Source organism: Monocercomonoides exilis (assembly GCF_001643675.1).
Source record: "Monocercomonoides exilis strain PA203 chromosome Unknown scaffold7-2047599, whole genome shotgun sequence".
NCBI classification, from domain to species: domain Eukaryota; phylum Preaxostyla; order Oxymonadida; family Polymastigidae; genus Monocercomonoides; species Monocercomonoides exilis.
The window spans coordinates 1290360-1308088 of NW_027150552.1; the positions used below are offsets into that span (position 1 = coordinate 1290360).

Genomic DNA, 17729 nt, shown 5'->3' on the forward strand with positions numbered 1-17729 from the left:
TGACAGGAGATGGATTCACATGCAGTGAAAAATGTTTTCATATGAAATTAGATTATCAAAAAACATTCCTGTTAAACGTTATCACAAACAAAAAAGATATATCTGGATATCCAAAAAAAATCTAATTGTTCCGAAATATGGATAAGATCTGCTTTTATTTGATCTAATGGCTGTTTCTCAATGGAATGTAGTTAATACGGTTGATAAATTGATAGAATCGGAACAAAAACTACAGGACATTGCATTAACACAGCTTCCATATGTTACTCATGTTACATCAAACACAAATGTTTGTTTTGATATATATTGAAATGTACTTTTCTAATTAATTTAATTTTTGATATCTCCAATATTATTTGATATAAAATGTTTTATTGAAGCCATTGTTTTCGCAACATCATTTTATTTCTTTTCCAGAAGCATTCAAAATATATAATTCTTGTTTGTATTTTATTTTGAAAATTTCTTAACGAATTAAATTTCTTTTAGCTTCAAACACAAAGATTGGATTCTTTCCAGAAATTAATCGAATATGGACTATTTCTGGAAGACATTTGCTTCTTTGGAATTATGTGAAGCAGTTTATACAATTATTTATTCTTTTTTGGATGTTAAATTTAATTTCTAAAATTTGATGGTGCAAACTTAGGAGAGATTTATGCGTGTTTGACAGCAACTTTCCATCATTGGAGATTTGTCATATTGCAACACCTAAACGACGTGTTTTTATCGATGCAATAAAGTATTGATATTTAAACATGATTTTGAATTAACAATATTCTTTAATTTCAATGCCGAATTTCTGTTCAGATACGTGCTTGTTTTGGGCTCACAAACAGAACTGAAACTTTTTGGAATTTCATTTAATGAAAAAGACGATATTCAGATAATACCTAGTTTGGCAATTCAAAAGCAGCAAGAGATTAATTATTTATTTTTTTCCCTTTTCACTTTTTTAATATTTAACCAATGCATATATTTCTATTTTGCATGTATGTCAAATGAAAACATTTCCAGCAAATATGCACGTGAAACTTCAAACTTCTCGAAAGATTACATGCTGTGCTCACCATCCGAATGGTCGGCTCTTTTTTGGTTTTTCAGACGGTGCAATTGAAGAATTGGATTACAAATCGAAAGAAGGATGGTATTTTATAATTTATTTATTTACATTTCATTCATGAATATGCTTTCGTTAACAACTTTTTTTCTTCATTCAAATTGATCTTCATTCACATTTATCATTTTTTTGTTTTTAATTTTGAAATTAGGTTTTCAAAACATTGTAGATTTATTTCTTCTGCGCATATCATATCGTCTACATCATCTTCTTTTATTCCATCTTTGCTCCATCCCTTTTCTTCTTCTTCCTCTTCTGCGCAAGCAGACAGAATCCAAAGCATCATCATCGATTCATTCAGAGGACTTTTGTTTGCACTTTCAGCTTCTGGCTCATTATCGCTGTTTTCGCTGTATGTGCAGTCATTGACTCCATTGATTGTCACAGAACAGTCGCCTGACCTGTCATCATCTTCAAGCAAAGAAATGAAAACAGAATTGAGACACATAACTACAATTACTACAAAGGATATAGCAGATCAAATGAAGCGATATCTGCATATGTTTAAGAGAGATGTTGAAAGGGAGATTAACTTGGGAACAAGCAGATATAAAAGAATGTCTTCAAAGAGATCAAACGATTACACTGATCCCCGGGCAATGGATGAATGGAACGAAAGAGCCAACAGAGGAGAGAAAGATAGATACACAGCACAGTCACCGATTAGCACAACCCCAACAAGATCTCCATTCCAGCAGTCGTTTCCTGTGAGCCGACTTTTGACTCCACAGGCATATCAACCAGACAATCAAGCGCAGAATCAACTGAACATTCAACCAGAAGTGCTTATTGAACATGCATTAACCACACCTCCACAATCACTACTCCCAAATTTCGCTTCTCAGTCTCTTCCTCCATCGCCGTCATCTCCATCACCATCATCATCGCCATTGCTTTCTTCTTCTATCTCCTGGACTGATCTCCGCTTGCTTTTCCGCGACGGCGATTGCTTTGTGCCTGTTTCTATTCATTCTGTATCTCCGATGGAGTCTGCAACGATTTGCTTATGTGCAGTGTGTGCAAATGGATGTCGCATCTATTTTTCTTCTCATTCGTTTGAAGAAGTGGCAGAGGAAAGGAAAGCTGCCAGAGAGGCAGGAAAGGCAGCGGTGATGAAATTTGTGAGAGAACAAGCTAAAAGCAATGAGAAGAAAATGAATGTGAGAGAAGGAGAAGACGATTTCTTTGCAACGGACAAGAAGGATAACACTTCATCACCACATATGGATCAGTGGAAGAAGAAACATTCATCGCTAACGGTGTATTCATTTATTCCTCCTCCTTCTTTTTTCACTGGATCATCTTCTTTGTCAGCTTCTTCCCCTTCAGAGTTGACAAACCAGCCTGCACAATCACCCCTCTCGTCTCCTCATGTGCCTCTTTCATCGCCTTTGATGTCTCCACAAACAAGACAGCCCACTTCACTTTCATTTCTAACATACAATTCTTCTTCTTCTTCTTCTTCTCTTTCTGAGAATGTCACTGGATTAATGCCACAACAGAGGAGACCTTCCACATTCTCTCATTTCTCATCCATCACTCGCTCTCTTGTCACTTCCTCGTATTCACTTCTGGTCAACAGGAATGCAAATGACTCATCAGACACACTCATCCTCACATCAACCCAACTCCACAATCACCCTTTCACTTTGCCATGTTATTCTCCCTTTGGAGGAATGCCTTCTTCTTCTTCTTCTTCTTCTTCTTTTCCCTCTTCTTCTTCCTCTTTTCAATCTCCATCTCTCCAAAACATCTATCTTTCAGCTTTCAGCGCTCCATCTACTCTTTCCGAAAACTCTTTTTCTGTCAAAATGAACTCACCAGTGCTTGCTGCGTGTGAGATCCCGCAGCAACTCCTGCTTTCGCTCTATTTCTCAACTTTTGCACATTCACAATCAATCCTTTCTTCTTCTTCATCTTCTTCTTCTTCTTCCTCCTCCTCATCGACTATTCTGCCTTCAAATCCACTCATTTCATATTTCTCTCAGCTGCCTTGGCTGACTGTCCCTGGCTTGGAAGATAGTGCGAATGGAAAGCGAAACAAGAGGAAAAGAGGAAAAGAAGGAAAAGAGGAAAAAGATAAAGATAAAGAAGGAGAAGATGAATATCGAAGCATTTCACGAGAAAGATATCCAACAAAAGCGTATAGAGCTTCAACACAGCAGTCAGGAATAGAGAGGAGTTCGTTTGTTGACTCACAAAAGATAACTTCATATTCAACATCGAATGCTTCTTGGCCTTCTGTTAGATCTTTATACGATGCAATGATTAACAATTGCTTCCCTCCACAGCCATCTCAATCATCTCTTTCTCCCTCTTCATCGTTTTCTTCATTTGCTTCATTGCCCACTGAAATTCAGTGCCAGCTGACTCCTTCATATTCTATTTCCCACACACCACAACATCCACACCTCCATCCATTTTTCACCCCTTCTTCTCCTCTCATCGCTGTTGCTGTGTCAGATGGCATCCATCTTTTCTATCAGTCATCACTTCTGCATCATCTGGCTATGCTCCTATCACAGGGCGGTATAAGCGGATTTTCATCATCATCATCATCATCATCTCCTTCTTTGTCTTCTGCTGCATTGCCTTCCCCCATCAATTCTCTCTCCACCACAATTCTCGGCCCTTCTCTCCCATTTGCATCCTTTTCTTATTCCTCCTCGTCTTCTTCCTCTTCCTCTTCTTCTTCTTCATATGGCATCAACCCATCAGGCCTTCTATCACAAGGATATCCATTCACTTCACCAGCTTCCCAGAGCATAGATGCCACACCTTTCACTGTCACTGCTCCTCCTCTTTCTTCCTATTCTTCTTCTTCTTCTACCAGCTTTTCTCCTCAGACTCTCTCTGACTTCTCTCTTTCTCCTGTGCATTCCGCTGGCTCTGCCTCTTCTCTCGCCTTTTCACTGGACAATCTGAGAAGATTCGCACAAAATGTGGGAAATGACGAAACATGCTTTTATTTGCTGGTTCTGGCAACAAACATGAATGTGCAAAAGGCAACAGATAGTTTGTTCCCATTGTCATCATCTTCTTCATCCTCTCTCTCAAACATATCACCACAAACAATTTCGCCTTTCACCTCTTCTCATTCGCAGCTCTATTTCAACAACTTTCCTGTCCCTTCTGTTCCACACACACCCACTCTGTTTGCCTCGGCCATTCGCGCCTTTGTTGTATTAGGATCATCACCTGCTGAACCCCTTTCATCACATCTTCTTTATGCTCTTGATTCTTTCTTGTCTTCTGCACAAAATGATGCATTCGACAAGAATGAAATGAAACGCAAAAAACGAGCTGATAAAGAAAGAGATATGAACTTGAAGAATTCTGAGGCACAGGCAAATGATAAACTGCTTCAATCAACATTCACAGCGGCTCACAATGCCTTGTTCCTGTTCATTGCTAGAACACTTGCTCCAATATGGAACAGCCCTCTTTTCACTGTAGAAAAGATTGATGGGAAGTCAAAGAGAGGAGGCAAAAGTATGAGTGAGGAGGAAACGAGCAAGATGGAGAAGAAGAAGAAGCAGAAGCAAAGACAGAGAGATAGAGAGCAGAATGCGTTGTTATGGAAAGGGGAAATCGTTGATGCGATTATGCAGCGGAGGCAGAGGGAGCTGAAGGAGAGGACAAGAATGCTGAAGATGTCACACATTCTGATGAAGCAGAAGCTGCAGAGCAACAAACAGGCTGATACAAACAGAAGGAAAAAGATTGAGAATAACTTGTTGCACAATGATAGAAAGGGGAAAAATAGAAGAGGAAGCGGAAGATTTGATGGGAAGAGTGAAAAGCGGAATGGTGATAGCTTCAGCGAATCTGCATTGAAAGACATGGGAAACATTTTGAATTCAATTCAAAGAGGTTCCACGGGCAGTGAAGAGGAAGAAGAAGATGAGGAAGATGAAAGATTGAGATATGAAAGAGCAATGCTTGAAGGGAAAGTGCTAAAGGGAGAAGGATATTTGCCTGGATATTCGAATGCTACCAAGCTAAATGGAAGATACTCAACTGCACAGAACAAAAGGAAGATGAAGAAAAAGACTAATTCAAAAAGGGAATCTAAAGGGAAAAGCTGGTGGGACAATATTAAGTCATATATTGGATTAGGGGATAGAGAGGAAGAAGTGAGTGATGAAGATGCAGATGAATATTCTGATTTTTTTGCAGAAGATTATTTAACAACTGACAAAACTTATCACAATAAATACGATGAAGAATATCCAAAATCATCTAATTCCAATTCCACAGAAAATAAAAGAAGAAACAATTTTGAATTTGAGGACGACATGAAAATGTCTTCTTCTTCAAACAAAGACAATTCATTGATGAAGAAGAGAAAGAGGAGCTTTTCTGATCTGGATGACCGTTCACGTTATTCAGAATCAGGCAAAACAAGCAGCTTTCTCTGGAGATCAGCCGAAGAGAAAAAACAGAAAATGTTGCGCGCGTCCAGAGAGAATTCATATGCAGCTAATGATGCACAAACGTCTCTTCGTCCAATTCTTGCATTGATTGAAAGTGCAGAAGAACAAACTGACCAGAATGATGATCAAAAACCCACAGTTCTTCAAAATGACTCAATGAATGAATCTTCTTCAAGCAAAGTGGATCCAAACAGCCAAAGTTTGTTTAACTTACTGTCTTATCAACCATCTATGCAATCTGAACAACAGTCAGCTTCTGCATCAGCCTCAGCCTCAGCATCCGCATCAGCTTCTTCTTCTTCTTCATCGTCTTCCTCAACCTTATTCCCATCTCTTCCCCAGAACAATGCAACACAACTGCATTCTCCTTCAAATCGCCTTCCCTCATTGCTGACTCAGAAATCCTTCAGTCGCAAGCCCCGACCTCAACCTCAGCCACAGCAGATTTCTCCATACAGCTTAGCCGGCACTTCATTTGCCTCCTCACTCATTTCAGAAACGCCAATTTATTCGCTTCCCTCGCAAATGCTCACTCGATTCTCTTCACTTGCTGCATCCGCCCAGCAGCGGAGCCGATTTCCCCCATCAACTCTGTTCTCGTCTGCTGCCTCTTCTCAACTGCTGCCTCTGCTAAGCCTGTCTTCGTCTCCTTCTTCTTCGTCTCCATTTGGAAGTCCGTTCAGCTCATTCAGAAGCTCTTCTTCAGCTGATGAAGATTTACGTGAATTTTCGAATGCACAAGTGGGAACCACAGCTACATCCGCAAGCTTTTTCCACTCGTTGTTTACTGACGTCTCAGATCTTATTGATGAATCAGTGGCAATCAACACATTATTCCTTCGACAACAGTTATCATCACAAGCAATCACCACAGGCTTACCAACTGCGTCAAATGAAAAACGTGAATCGTCTAAGAAATCAACAAATTCTGAATCATCAACAAAGAGTAAAAATTCTTCTTCCAGCGACTCAGATATGCCTCTCAAAGTAATTGCTTACTTGAACATTGACACTTCTGTACTTCAATTGATAGATCAAACATTATATTCATTACTTAAACTCCTCTGTGACAGTTCTTCTATTCGATCATTCTTCCTCAAAGGCAAAGTTGCCACTGCAGAGAACCAACTGTCTATTAATCATCTTTCTTCGCTGGCTGCTTCAGATTCTCAGGCAAACAGTCAATCAGCAAACGAAACGGCTTCATCTTCATTTTTGGTCTCTCTTCTTATTCGCTCTCACGAAGCACTCCGCTTGTTGCTTCTTCTTTCTAAACAAAAAAGCTTTGGAAACTCAAAATCTTCCATTGAATCGTCAACAAATTCTCAATGTGTGTTATCAATTCCATCTGACTGGTTTAAAGATTTAGCCAAAATGTCAGGCAGTGCGAAAGAAAGCAAGAATAGCAATGTTTCTATTTCATTCAGCCAATTCATAACTTCTGCAGCAGGCCAGTCACTTGCACGATCATTGATTCTTAGCTCAATAGACAGAGCATCACTCTCTCAGCTTTCAACAGCCCAAAGCAAGGGATTCAATTCAAGCTCGTTATCTTTATCAACCAAGTCTGATTCAAAGCTTCCAACACTTCCATTTTATCTATCTGGAATTGGATTAGGTGCTTCGGCTGAACAACTGTCAAATGAATGCACGTCAGTCAGTCCGTCATTCTTTTCTTCAGAAGACATCAAATTGCACAAACTGCATTCGATTCTGCGCTTTTGTGCACTTGCTTCTCTCAGTGCATTGAAGAAAGTGGAGAAGAAAGAGATGATTGGGAGAAGTATTGAAGGATTGAAAGAAGAAAGAGATGGATTTATTGAAGGAATCTCCAGGAATGCCGAAGACAACAGCAACAAAATGTTCTGTGTTGAAGAATGTAGAGCAATTGATAGAAATGAAACTGACAGAGGAACAAACTTTATGACAATAGATGAAATGATTTCAGATCATTTCTCAAACCAGAAGAGTTCAATTAACCAGTCTGGTAAAGAAGAACTGAAAGAAATCACAATGGCTGAAGCTACATCTGCTTCATCATTGATGGATTCATCATCACCTTTGACTGCTCTCCTTCCTTCTGAAGGCACATCATTCGGCTTGTCTTCTGGCTTCTCTTCCAACTCATCAAATGACCTGAAAGTCGCATCAGCTGCTGTTCCTTCTATATTCAATCCACCATCACAGAGTGAGTCTGATCTTTCATCGGCTTCACAACCAGCCATTCTCACAAAGCAAGGCAGATCTGTACTTCTACTCACTTCGCTTCGCATTCTCATCAATCTTATCACTTCACCACAATCTAACTCATCTTCTGCTTTCAACTGTCTCAAATCCCAATCGAACTCATTTCTCTGGTATTCAAACGTGAAGGATCCATCTTCACTGTCCATTCTCTGCCCTCTTTTCTGTGCGCTTTCATTTCCTTCAGCGTGCGTATTTTTGGCTGTTGCACACTCACAGGCACATGACCCAGATAATCGAGCACGAAGATGGCTTGAAGCGAATTTAGTGCAGAAAAATCAATTGGCTGAAAGTGATAAAACAGACAACCATGGAAGAGGTATGGGAGAAGAAAGAAACGAAGGAAGATCAACAAAGATGTTGTATAATGAACGAATGCGAATAGCAACTGGAGATTCTACAAGCCCCAAATTAACCAGTCAACAAACATCATCTTTGTCTAATCTGATGCTATCTGAGGAAGATAAAGACGAAGCAATGGATGAAGAAGCGTTCTGGATGAGGAGAGGATGTTATGAGTGGGTGATGTTTGCGTTGGAATGGTCATTGTCAACAAACAAGATGCTAAAACAAGGGAAATCAAAAGGAAGCAAATCGTATTCATCTTTCGCAAAAGAGGATATTGACTCGTCTTCTGATGTGATGTTCAATAAAGAGCTTATTCTTTCATGTGAAACAGTAAAGCAGATTCTGCTGTCAACTGACATTGTTCTTCATTTCACCTTCTTTGAGTGGTTGTGCAGCAACGGGCATTTGAACACAACTCTGATGGCAATTAAATCTCCCTATTTGCGAACATTCCTGGGTTCTCCCTTGTGTCCGAATGGAGATGCACTTTGGATGCATTACATTCAAACGAACCAGCCACTCTTTGCTGCGCAGACGCTACTTGAAAAAGCGGTGGATCCTTATCTTGAACAGACACACAGATCTATTGCGGATGTTGAAGAAATGAAAAAAGAAATGAGAGGAGATGAGAGAGGAGAAGAAGAAAAAGAAGAAAGAATGAACACTAATTTTGGAACTGGAAGTGCTTCATTTACCTCATTTTTGAAGTCAAAGGATTCTTTAAGGCAGTCAGCTTCAATGAGAAAATCAGTGATGAATGCAAGTTCAAATGAAGAAAGAGATAATTTCCCTGAAAAGGAGCAAGAAACGACACTTGCTCTTCGCATCCATTATATGAAAGAAGCACTTGGATGCTTGAATGCAATGCTTGCAGCATTGGAATCATCTTCCAATACTCTTTCATCTTAATTGAAATCAATAAAATTTTTTTGTTTTTTTTTAAAATCATTTTGTTTTATTTTGAACATTTAAATTAAAAGAAGGAAAATATACCTCTTTTCTTTGTTTTATTAAAAAAAAGAAAGATAATAATTCAACTCAAAACAAAAAGCATAAAGCATCTAGAATGAAAATTTTATGCAACGCGTTCGTCCATCGATGAACATGAATAAATCAAATTACACAAAGAATAAGTAATCACCTTCATCAACGAACAATCACATCAGCAAATTTTCACTTTGAAAAAGAAAAAGAAAAATCTGCAATAATTTGAAGTGAGTCTATAAAAACATTCAATATTTCCTTTTCAAGTACTTTCTTCTTGCCAGTGGATGTGCCTCTGTTGTGAACACATACTGATCCAGCGGCATCACCTCAGACGGCTCTGTGAAGGTGAGATACAAATACTTGAGCGTCTCTGACAGGAAAAACGACTCCATTCTGTCTACACGTGTGGGTGAAGTGGTGTCTACGCCGTTCAGCGAAGAGTATCCAGACGGTATCATCAGCCCATCTTCTTGATGAGGCTCAATTTTGCTGTACTTCATCATTGCCTTTAAGAGAAAAGAAAATTAAAAAAAAAAAAAAGAAGAGAAAGAAAGAAAAGAGAAATAAACAGTCAATATTTTGAAATGCAATTGTGACAATTTCAAAAAAAAAAAAAAAAAAAAGTAAAAAAAAAAAAAAAAAAAAAAAAAAAAAAAAAAAAAAAAAAAGAAGAAGAAGAAGAAGAAAAATTTGCTCAAAATAAAATTAATTCAATAAATCAATCCAATTTTAGTTTCTTATCAGTAACTGTTAAAATAAAAATTCTCAACTTTTATAGCACACCTTGAATATTTCCCAATTCCTCTCTTGATACTTTGTATCTCCCGTGATCCTCCAAAGATAAAACAGCGACTCTGCAACCTCAGGCCTAAGATTGTTTTGCCCATTCCTCACAATTCCCGCTCCTTCCCCGTCCATACTCGCAAACTCCCCAGCAAGCCCTGTCGGCGACTGGTGGTACATTTGATAGCACGTCTCCCCCAGATCCACACCAGCCTCAAAAAGCTCAGCCAGATCTTGCTCTCTTTGAGAAGTGCTGGTTTTATTAGGAATCTTCCAGTCATTCAAATAATAAGCTCCAAGCGCCAGGTTGCCAGACACGAAGCAGCTGAGATGCTCCCACTGATAATAGTCATCGCTTTTTCTCCACCACTTCCACCCGTCTTTGTTTTTCGAGGAAAGATGGCGGTTGAACGCCAGCATCTGCTCAATCCAGTGCTCTGCTATTTCCACTCCTTCATCCTCTTCAATCGTGACAAGCTTCTTTTTCTTTGTTCCTTCATTTTCTTTATCATCATTTCTTTTCTCTTCGTCTTCCTCCACTTCCTCCGTTCTTTTGGTTTTGTCTCCTTTCATTGTCAGTGAAGTGAGGTTAAGTCGTGAGGGAGACATGTATATAGACTCCTTGATTAGATATTCAAAAAACGAATCCCCCATTGCTCCAATCGACACATAACTCGTTGAAAAGTTATCCCCATTCCTATTCATGTACAACGGCAGGATGTTGTCTCTGTTCCTTCCACTGGCATCAAGCGTCGCTTGCAGCGCTCTGAGCGAATGGAACGCATAATGTGGGTCGCCAGTTCGGTCAGAAAGCGCCACAAATTCCAACCACAGGCCAAACTCGGCGAGTGAGGCTGTGCCATAAGAAGTTTGCTGTGTCTTGTTAACTGAAAGTTCAGAAGCTCTCGGCATATAAAAGGAAGTGGGCTTTCCACTGCTTTTTTGCTTTTCAAAGATGCTCTTTTTTCGTTCAGTGAAATCAGGCTTGCCAGATGGTTTTTGTAAATGGACGTGATTTGATGGGATCGATGATCTGGAATTTTTTTCAAATTCGGATATAAGAGCATCCCCGATTTGCTCTGCTTTTCTGAGATAGACAGTGTTATTTGTAAGATCATAAGAAGAAATAAGTCCAGCTAAGATCCGAATTGAAGTTTCAAATAAAGATGGAGATCCTCCTGAATAGATATTCATAGTTTCTACAAAATTTTCAGCGTCCTTCATTTCTTTTATTAAGCCCATTATATGCATAGTGGAAATTGAATCAACAATTGTTGTAGCTTGTCTCGAAAGCCAATCAAAACTTTTTTTAGATATTGGCCGAAGATCATCTCCACCCCATGAATATTTTTGATATGCATTCCAAGCATATTTGAATTCTTCTTTAATTGCATTTCTTCTTTTTTCATTTAAGTCTTTGTCAGCAAGAGTCGGCCATCTATTTGGAGGGGATTTATCTCTAATTTCGACTGTTGCATCATAAATGGAATCATAAAAGTCTTTGGGAATATCTGGTTTTTGAATCACGGGCTCTGGAACGTCCGGATCAAGAGGTTGAAACTCATGTGAATCCGGATCTTGAGGTGTGATGTGCTTTCGAAAAACTGTTGAATCAATAAGAATTTCTTCTCTTGAAAAAGAAACTTATAAAAATTTTCATCAATAAAGCTGAAATACACAAAATAAAAAAGTCACACTAGAATTTCTCTCTGATACTATATTCTGTTTTTGAATTAATCCATAAAATAAAATTTCAGAAATCATTTGATAAATAATTACATGCCTCAACATCCCGCGCCGTTCTTGACGTTTGAAACAGAACATATGCAAAAGATAAAGTTGCCACAACAATGATAACTTTTGTCAGAAGGGATTCCTTTCTGGAAGGAGCCAACATTGTTCTATTTCTTATTAAGGGCATGAAAAAAGATTTTTCTATTTTGCATCACATCATTTTTATCAATTCAAAAACCGTTTTCATTAAATGCCAAAAAGTTTTTAAATAATTAACCATAATTAATATTATATTTCTAATTGAAGCTGCTCTATTGTCCATTTGTATTTTATACATAAAATAATCATGGATAGTTTTGTGCGCAAAATTATCAACTATGTTTATTTTAATGGATATTGGGTAAGCAACAAAGAAAAAATCAAAAGAATAAGAGATTTTTTAAATGCAAACTATCCTTCTGTTTTCATACCATTTTTGAAGCAGTCCCGTTCGCTTCCATCATCAAGCACAAAACCTTATAATAATCAAGTTGTTAATCAACTTGTTATTTTGAATAGGCATTTCCCAGCGAAACCTACAGTTCGTTCATCTATTATTTTAATGTTTTTCCCGACAAAAGCACGGCAACTTTTCAACGTCATTTCTGCAACTCTTCAAGAATACATATTTCGTCTCGACTTTCCATCAAGCGAATTGTTTTTTAAAAAGCAAGCAAGAATTGAGTTTTCAAAATTTTCCTTTTTTTTGAATGTATGCCTAATAAACAATCAATTATTTCATCATTTCCACTCAAAACGACTATCAGAGGTGCTTTTAATGTACTATCACAGCAAAAAACCTCAGCAACAAGGATGCTCAATAATATCATCGACAAAACAAATAAATGATTGGAATAAAGAATTGGATGATATTTCTTCAATAACAACATTTTTCACTCAAAAATTAGTGCGACCACTTTCTCCATTTATATCATTTTTCAGATGCAATCCAAATGTTTTGTTTGGCCAAGAATTGTATTTTAAAATTGGACCAGCATTACATATGTTTCTCTTGAGCGTTGACGATGGCCAAGGGATTGGCATCAATAACTCAATAGGATGGTGGGTTGTTCGACTTTATTTGCTACGTCAACTTCTCGAAGAAGAAAAAACAATGAAACTCGAAAACGTTCACTCCAATGATCAACCGACTCCAATAAGTTTTCAAAAATCCACCAAGCCTCAGTTATTTGTATCTTCTTTATCAACATACTCATCTTTGCCCGTTCTTCCTCGCTTGAATTCTGGCTATGATGCATCGTCATCTTCTGCTTCTGAGACTTTGCATCATCAGAAAGCAGTATCAAAGTTCGAAGAGGCCAAAGAAATGATGCAATTCTATGAAGCACTTACGTCAACACAACTGTTTGATATCAGAACACTTTTGCTTGACAAAGAGCGATTAGAACAATTCATGCTCCGATTTATCGAAAAGGGGTTTTCCTCTTTTCACCTCACCAGAGCGCTTGCAGAATTTGTGATCTTTTCGTGTGGCTACGTATTGACCTTCAGGCACAATGTAGACATTGGGAAAAGAGACACGAATTTCAACGGAACGGTCTCTGAGCGCCGTTTCAGCCACTTCCGCAATCCGAGCCAGGGCGAAGGCGAAGGCGCGGGCAGTGTGTTCTGCAACGACCGGTACAGCCAGCCGTCTCAGCGGGCGCGGCTGATGCTGCAGATCAACCAGCCGTTCCCCGACATCACAGCAGCCGATGCTGAAAACATGCGCAAAGAGGCGTTTCGGAGGCTGTCCTCCAGCAGCTCGTACCGGTCGCTTCTCTTTGAGCAGTACAGGCAGAAGGAGAGCGAATACATCTGCGCAGGCGATCTGATGTCTGTCTCGCCCCTCGATGCAATCCTCGAAATAGACAGCGCCCTGTCATTTTTGGACGGTGTTATGGATTTCCTGAAGGAGAACAGCAGGAAAGAGGAGTTTTCTGCGTTCTACTCTCTTTCTTCCTCACCCTTGTTCCGCGCTTCTGCCTCTTCCACCACTGTCCCTTCTCCATCCACATCCACCTCGCCCACCACCAGCCCTTTGAGCAACCGCATCACTGCTGCCTCTTCTCTCTCCTATTCTTCACAGACTCCTTACATCTCCACACAACCCACTTCTTCTGCCCCGTCTTTCTCGTCTCCGCATCACTTCACTTTTTCTGGCCTTCTTTCATCGCCTTCTTCAGCCTGCTCTCCCTCAAGCTCATCAGAAATATTCGCAGACGAAGAATCGTCTGTACTTAGTGAAAATGTAACTTCCGATCACACAGAACATACAGAACATATTGAAATCACAGAAATCACCGAACACACAACAGATCACATGACAGAGCATATGACAGAGCACTTTGTAGAACAAGGTGACAGGACGCTTTCCTCGCCCACATCGTCTCATTCCGTCCGCTCGGCGCGCTCTTTGACTTCATCCCAGTCACAATCCCAATCACAGTCTCAGTCACAATCACCTCCTTTCCGCTCTTCTTCCCAGGCCCATTCGCATTCACTGTCCCGCTCGAACTCTCAGGCCACTTCCCTCACCATCACCCACTCCCCCTCACAGAACGTGAAGTTGAAGCATCTTTTCCACTCGTTTTCTCATTCTTCGCTTCCTTCTGCGAAGGAGAACAGCATCCGGGATGCAAGTGACAAGGTGTTTGAAATGGAAGATTCTCCGTTGTCTCCTCAGCAACAGTTGCAATATCAACAACAAAACCAACAAAATCAGCAAAACATACAAAATACACAAAACCCTCAAATTTCACAGCTTTCACAAATTCCTCTAAGCAGTCAACAGCATCAACAGAATCATCAACAAAATCTTCAACAGCATCATCAGCCACACACTCAGCCACAACAAGGCACTCTTTCCTCTCATCACCTAAAGGACTCCAAACTAACTGACTGCACATCTCCACTAGCTGTCAATATTCACAAGCGGTTTCGTTCAAAAAGTGCGAAAGTGCTGCCACCTGCGATGTCTTCTTCAACTTTGTCTCTTTCGTCGCCAAGCAACATGTTTTATCTTTCTTCTATTTCTGGCTCTTCCCCTTCTTCTTTCCACAACCAGGGGTCAGACAATTACTTCTCTTCTTACCCTTCTTTTTCCTCCAATTTTTATCCTTATTCGAATTCCCCTTATTCTCCTTCTGTTTTTGCCACTCCTCCATCCTCCTCCTCCTCATCTTCCTCCTCCTCCTCTTCCTCTTCTTCTTCCTCTTCCTCTCACCCTCTCTCCCTCTCCCGCCTGGAGAAGCAACGGAGCCGCAGCGCCAAGCGCGAAGAGGTCTTTTCTGCCTGCCTCACCCGCCAGACGCTGCTCCCGCTCTATTTGGAGGTGCCTGCCCGCATCCAGCACCGCCTCACTGCCATCCGCTCTCTGTTCGCTGCCCTCAGCTCCTTCAGCCCTGTCCGCATACACAAAGCAGACAACGTGCGCGATTTTGCGCTGCCTTATTTATCACTTTTGACACGATTGTTAAATTTCCTGAAGCTGATTGTGTGTTTTGACGATGCTGCGTTTCTGAAGCATGTGACGGCGCTGACACAGCAGATAGACTATTTGGACCAGAGGTTGATTGAGACTTACCAGGCAGTGCTGAATTTAAGCAAGCAGAATGAGCATAATGAGCAGAACTCTCAGCGGAATTTGGTTTCTCCTTTGATGTCATCTTCATCATCTTCATCTTCATCATCTTCTTCTCCTTTCCATCTTCCTTCTCAAAGCACCTCCGCCTCCATCATGGCCAATGGAAATATCAGTGTGACCTCACTAGCTGAGTCCCAATCCTCCGAAAGCGAAGCAATGATGATGATGAACAGCGCTTTTTCTCTCTCTAACAACACAGACAATGCAATCGCAGCCACTTTCTCGTCCACTCCCAGTCTGCAGACGCCTGCTGAGGCATCGCCGAGGAATATGAATGGGAATATGAACATGAATATGATACAAGCGAACGACCCTTCATCATCTTCTCTGACAATCACCACAACGGCTTCGACTGCTACTGTTGCTACAAATACAAGTCCAACTCCTATGCCATCCTCTTCTTCCTCTTCTTCCTCCTCTTCTTCCTCCTCTTCCTCCTCTTCTTCTGGAGCTTCGACATCAGCTGACTCTGTTGCCTCTACAACTGGATCGATGACGCTATCCACAGACAACATTGCGCCACATCTGTCAACCACAAGCTCTTCTTCACCGGCTCCTGAAGGGACTCCAACATATCAGCTGAATTCTGTTGCACTTGCTTCATCATCATCATCATCATCATCATCATCGTCTTCTTCTATTTTTCCATCACCTCCTCTACTTTTGCCTTCATCAACAGTAATAACGACAACAACAACCTCTTCCTCCTCTTCCTCCTCTTCCTCCTCTTCCTCCTCTTCCTCCTCTTCCTCCTCTTCCTCCTCTTCCTCCTCTTCCTCCTCTTCCTCCTCTTCCTCCTCTTCCTCCTCTTCCTCATCTTCAACCGAACTTCTCGAGCCTCTCAATCTCAATCTCGATCTCGAGAACAACAAGGTTATCTTCCATTCTCCTTCATTTGCTGCCTGGATCGACTCCACACCCGCACAGTTCCGCGCGAAATGCATCGCTCTTTCTTCTGTTTGGGTGAATTTGGTCAAATCAGCACCGCTTGGACGGCCAATCATCAGGAATTACTTCATCGAGACGGCTAAGCGGATCGCCAGTGAGTGGAGAAAGGACATTGAGCAAGTGAACAAGGATTCGCTGGTAGAGACAATAAAGGGGATACAAATGTATCGTCCAACAGATGTCTGTGGTGTTTTGCCTGAGGCTCCGTTTCAGCAGTTTTCGGAGCTGATTGGGAGGATTGGGAATGTTTCTTCTTCTTCTTCTTCTTCTTCTTCTTCTGCTTCTTCTTCCTCTTCTGCTTCTTCTTCCTCTTCTGCTTCTTCTTCCTCTTCTTCATTTGCAATAGCACAAGAAGAAAGTGATGTTGAGGCTGGAAAATCACAAAAGAGCCAACTGGGCTTATTTAGCAGCAGACAAAGAGGAGAAGGTGATGCAACTGGCAGTTACGAGTTATCTCCTCAATTTCCACAGAACATATCTGCAATATCTTCTTCTTCTTCATTGACTTCTTCATCATCATCGTCATCTTCTGTTATCATTGAGCCTTCTTCACCCCCAGCTGCTTCATGCACATTTCACAGCAATGATTTCAGCACCAGAAGGTCTCCTTCTCCTCCTCTTGTCCAACGGAATAAACATGATTCTTCTCAGAAAGCTGCTTCATCCTCATCATCGACAGAACCCAATTCTTCTGCTTCTTCATCGTCTTCTTCTTCCTCCTCTTTCACCTCCTCTTCCTCCGCCTCTACCTTCATCCCATCTCTCCCCATCACCCCTGCCTACACCATCGTCAATGATTACTCCACTTTCCTCCCTTCCGTCCACCAAACAGAACAAGAATTTGGCGAATACAACCGCTCGCCCCGTTTCATCGACGAAAATCAGCAGTCTTCTGTTCCATTGACACCCATGACGGTTCATTCTCAGTCAACAAGCACAATCAAAGGATCAACAGCTTCTTCTTCTTCTGCTTCTTCTTCTGCATCTGCTGCATCAATAACGAACCAGTCTCAATCGTCTTCTTCAGATTCGCTGGATCATTCGCGCTCTGTGTTTTCTATTGCACTTAGCAGCAATGGTGGAGTTGGAGGAGGCATCGGAGAAAGCGGAGAAAGAAGAGAAAGAGAAGGAAGCAATGGAAGAGGCGCAGGAACCGGAATCGGGGCCTTTCCCCAGTCATCTCTTGGAGACGGATCAGAAATGGTTCCCTATCAACATATTGCCGATGTGATGAAGGGATATGCAGTGCCATCAACACACCAGCAGCAGCCGATGACTTCGCAGTCAGGGTATTTGGTACCATCAAGTGGGTATTTGTCAGGTGGAATGCATCCAAGAAGTATGCTTCGTATTTAATTAAATTTATATTTTTTAATTTTTTTTGTTTTTTTTTCTATCTCTTTTTTATAAATAACATATTGCATTCATATCTTATTTATTTATT

General features: G+C 40.6%; 3 protein-coding genes across 3 annotated transcripts in view; 2 read left to right on the top strand and 1 right to left on the bottom strand.

The window, feature by feature from the left end:
• Positions 1–1001: 1001 nt before the first annotated feature.
• Positions 1002–9057, top strand: MONOS_42 (uncharacterized protein; the record flags this gene model as incomplete). Its single annotated transcript, XM_067874254.1, has 2 exons — positions 1002–1147; positions 1272–9057. The coding sequence occupies 2 exons, from the start codon at positions 1002–1004 to the stop codon at positions 9055–9057; spliced, it is 7932 nt and encodes a 2643-aa protein (XP_067733486.1).
• A 15-nt stretch (positions 9058–9072) lies between these two features.
• Positions 9073–11830, bottom strand: MONOS_43 (putative Glycoside Hydrolase Family 47 protein). Its single transcript, XM_067874361.1, has 4 exons — positions 11702–11830; positions 11616–11640; positions 9919–11561; positions 9073–9641 (listed from the first exon to the last, which is right to left on the bottom strand). Exons 1-4 carry the CDS (start codon positions 11813–11815, stop codon positions 9381–9383), a joined length of 2043 nt encoding a protein of 680 aa, XP_067733487.1. The 5' UTR covers positions 11816–11830; the 3' UTR covers positions 9073–9380.
• An 864-nt stretch (positions 11831–12694) lies between these two features.
• The window catches only part of MONOS_44 (dynein haevy chain, unidentified), a gene marked incomplete at its 5' end in the record, with an annotated part of 36625 nt that continues 31590 nt past the window's right edge, over positions 12695–17729 (top strand). The window contains one exon of the mRNA XM_067874468.1: positions 12695–17624. Coding sequence (XP_067733488.1) covers positions 12695–17624 — 4930 coding nt within the window. The remainder of the gene's footprint in view (positions 17625–17729) is intronic.

What these genes read in the sequence shown, in the direction of transcription:
- MONOS_43 (XM_067874361.1), bottom strand. Translation starts at nt 11,815, where the DNA reads ATGTTGGCTCCTTCCAGAAAGGAATCCCTTCTGACAAAAGTTATCATT. An exon ending in AGTATCAGAGAGAAATTCTA is followed by an intron (nt 11,562 to 11,615) that starts GTGTGACTTTTT and finishes AATTTTTATAAG; the next exon opens with TTTCTTTTTCAAGAGAAGAA. An exon ending in GGAATTGGGAAATATTCAAG is followed by an intron (nt 9,642 to 9,918) that starts GTGTGCTATAAA and finishes TTTCTCTTAAAG; the next exon opens with GCAATGATGAAGTACAGCAA.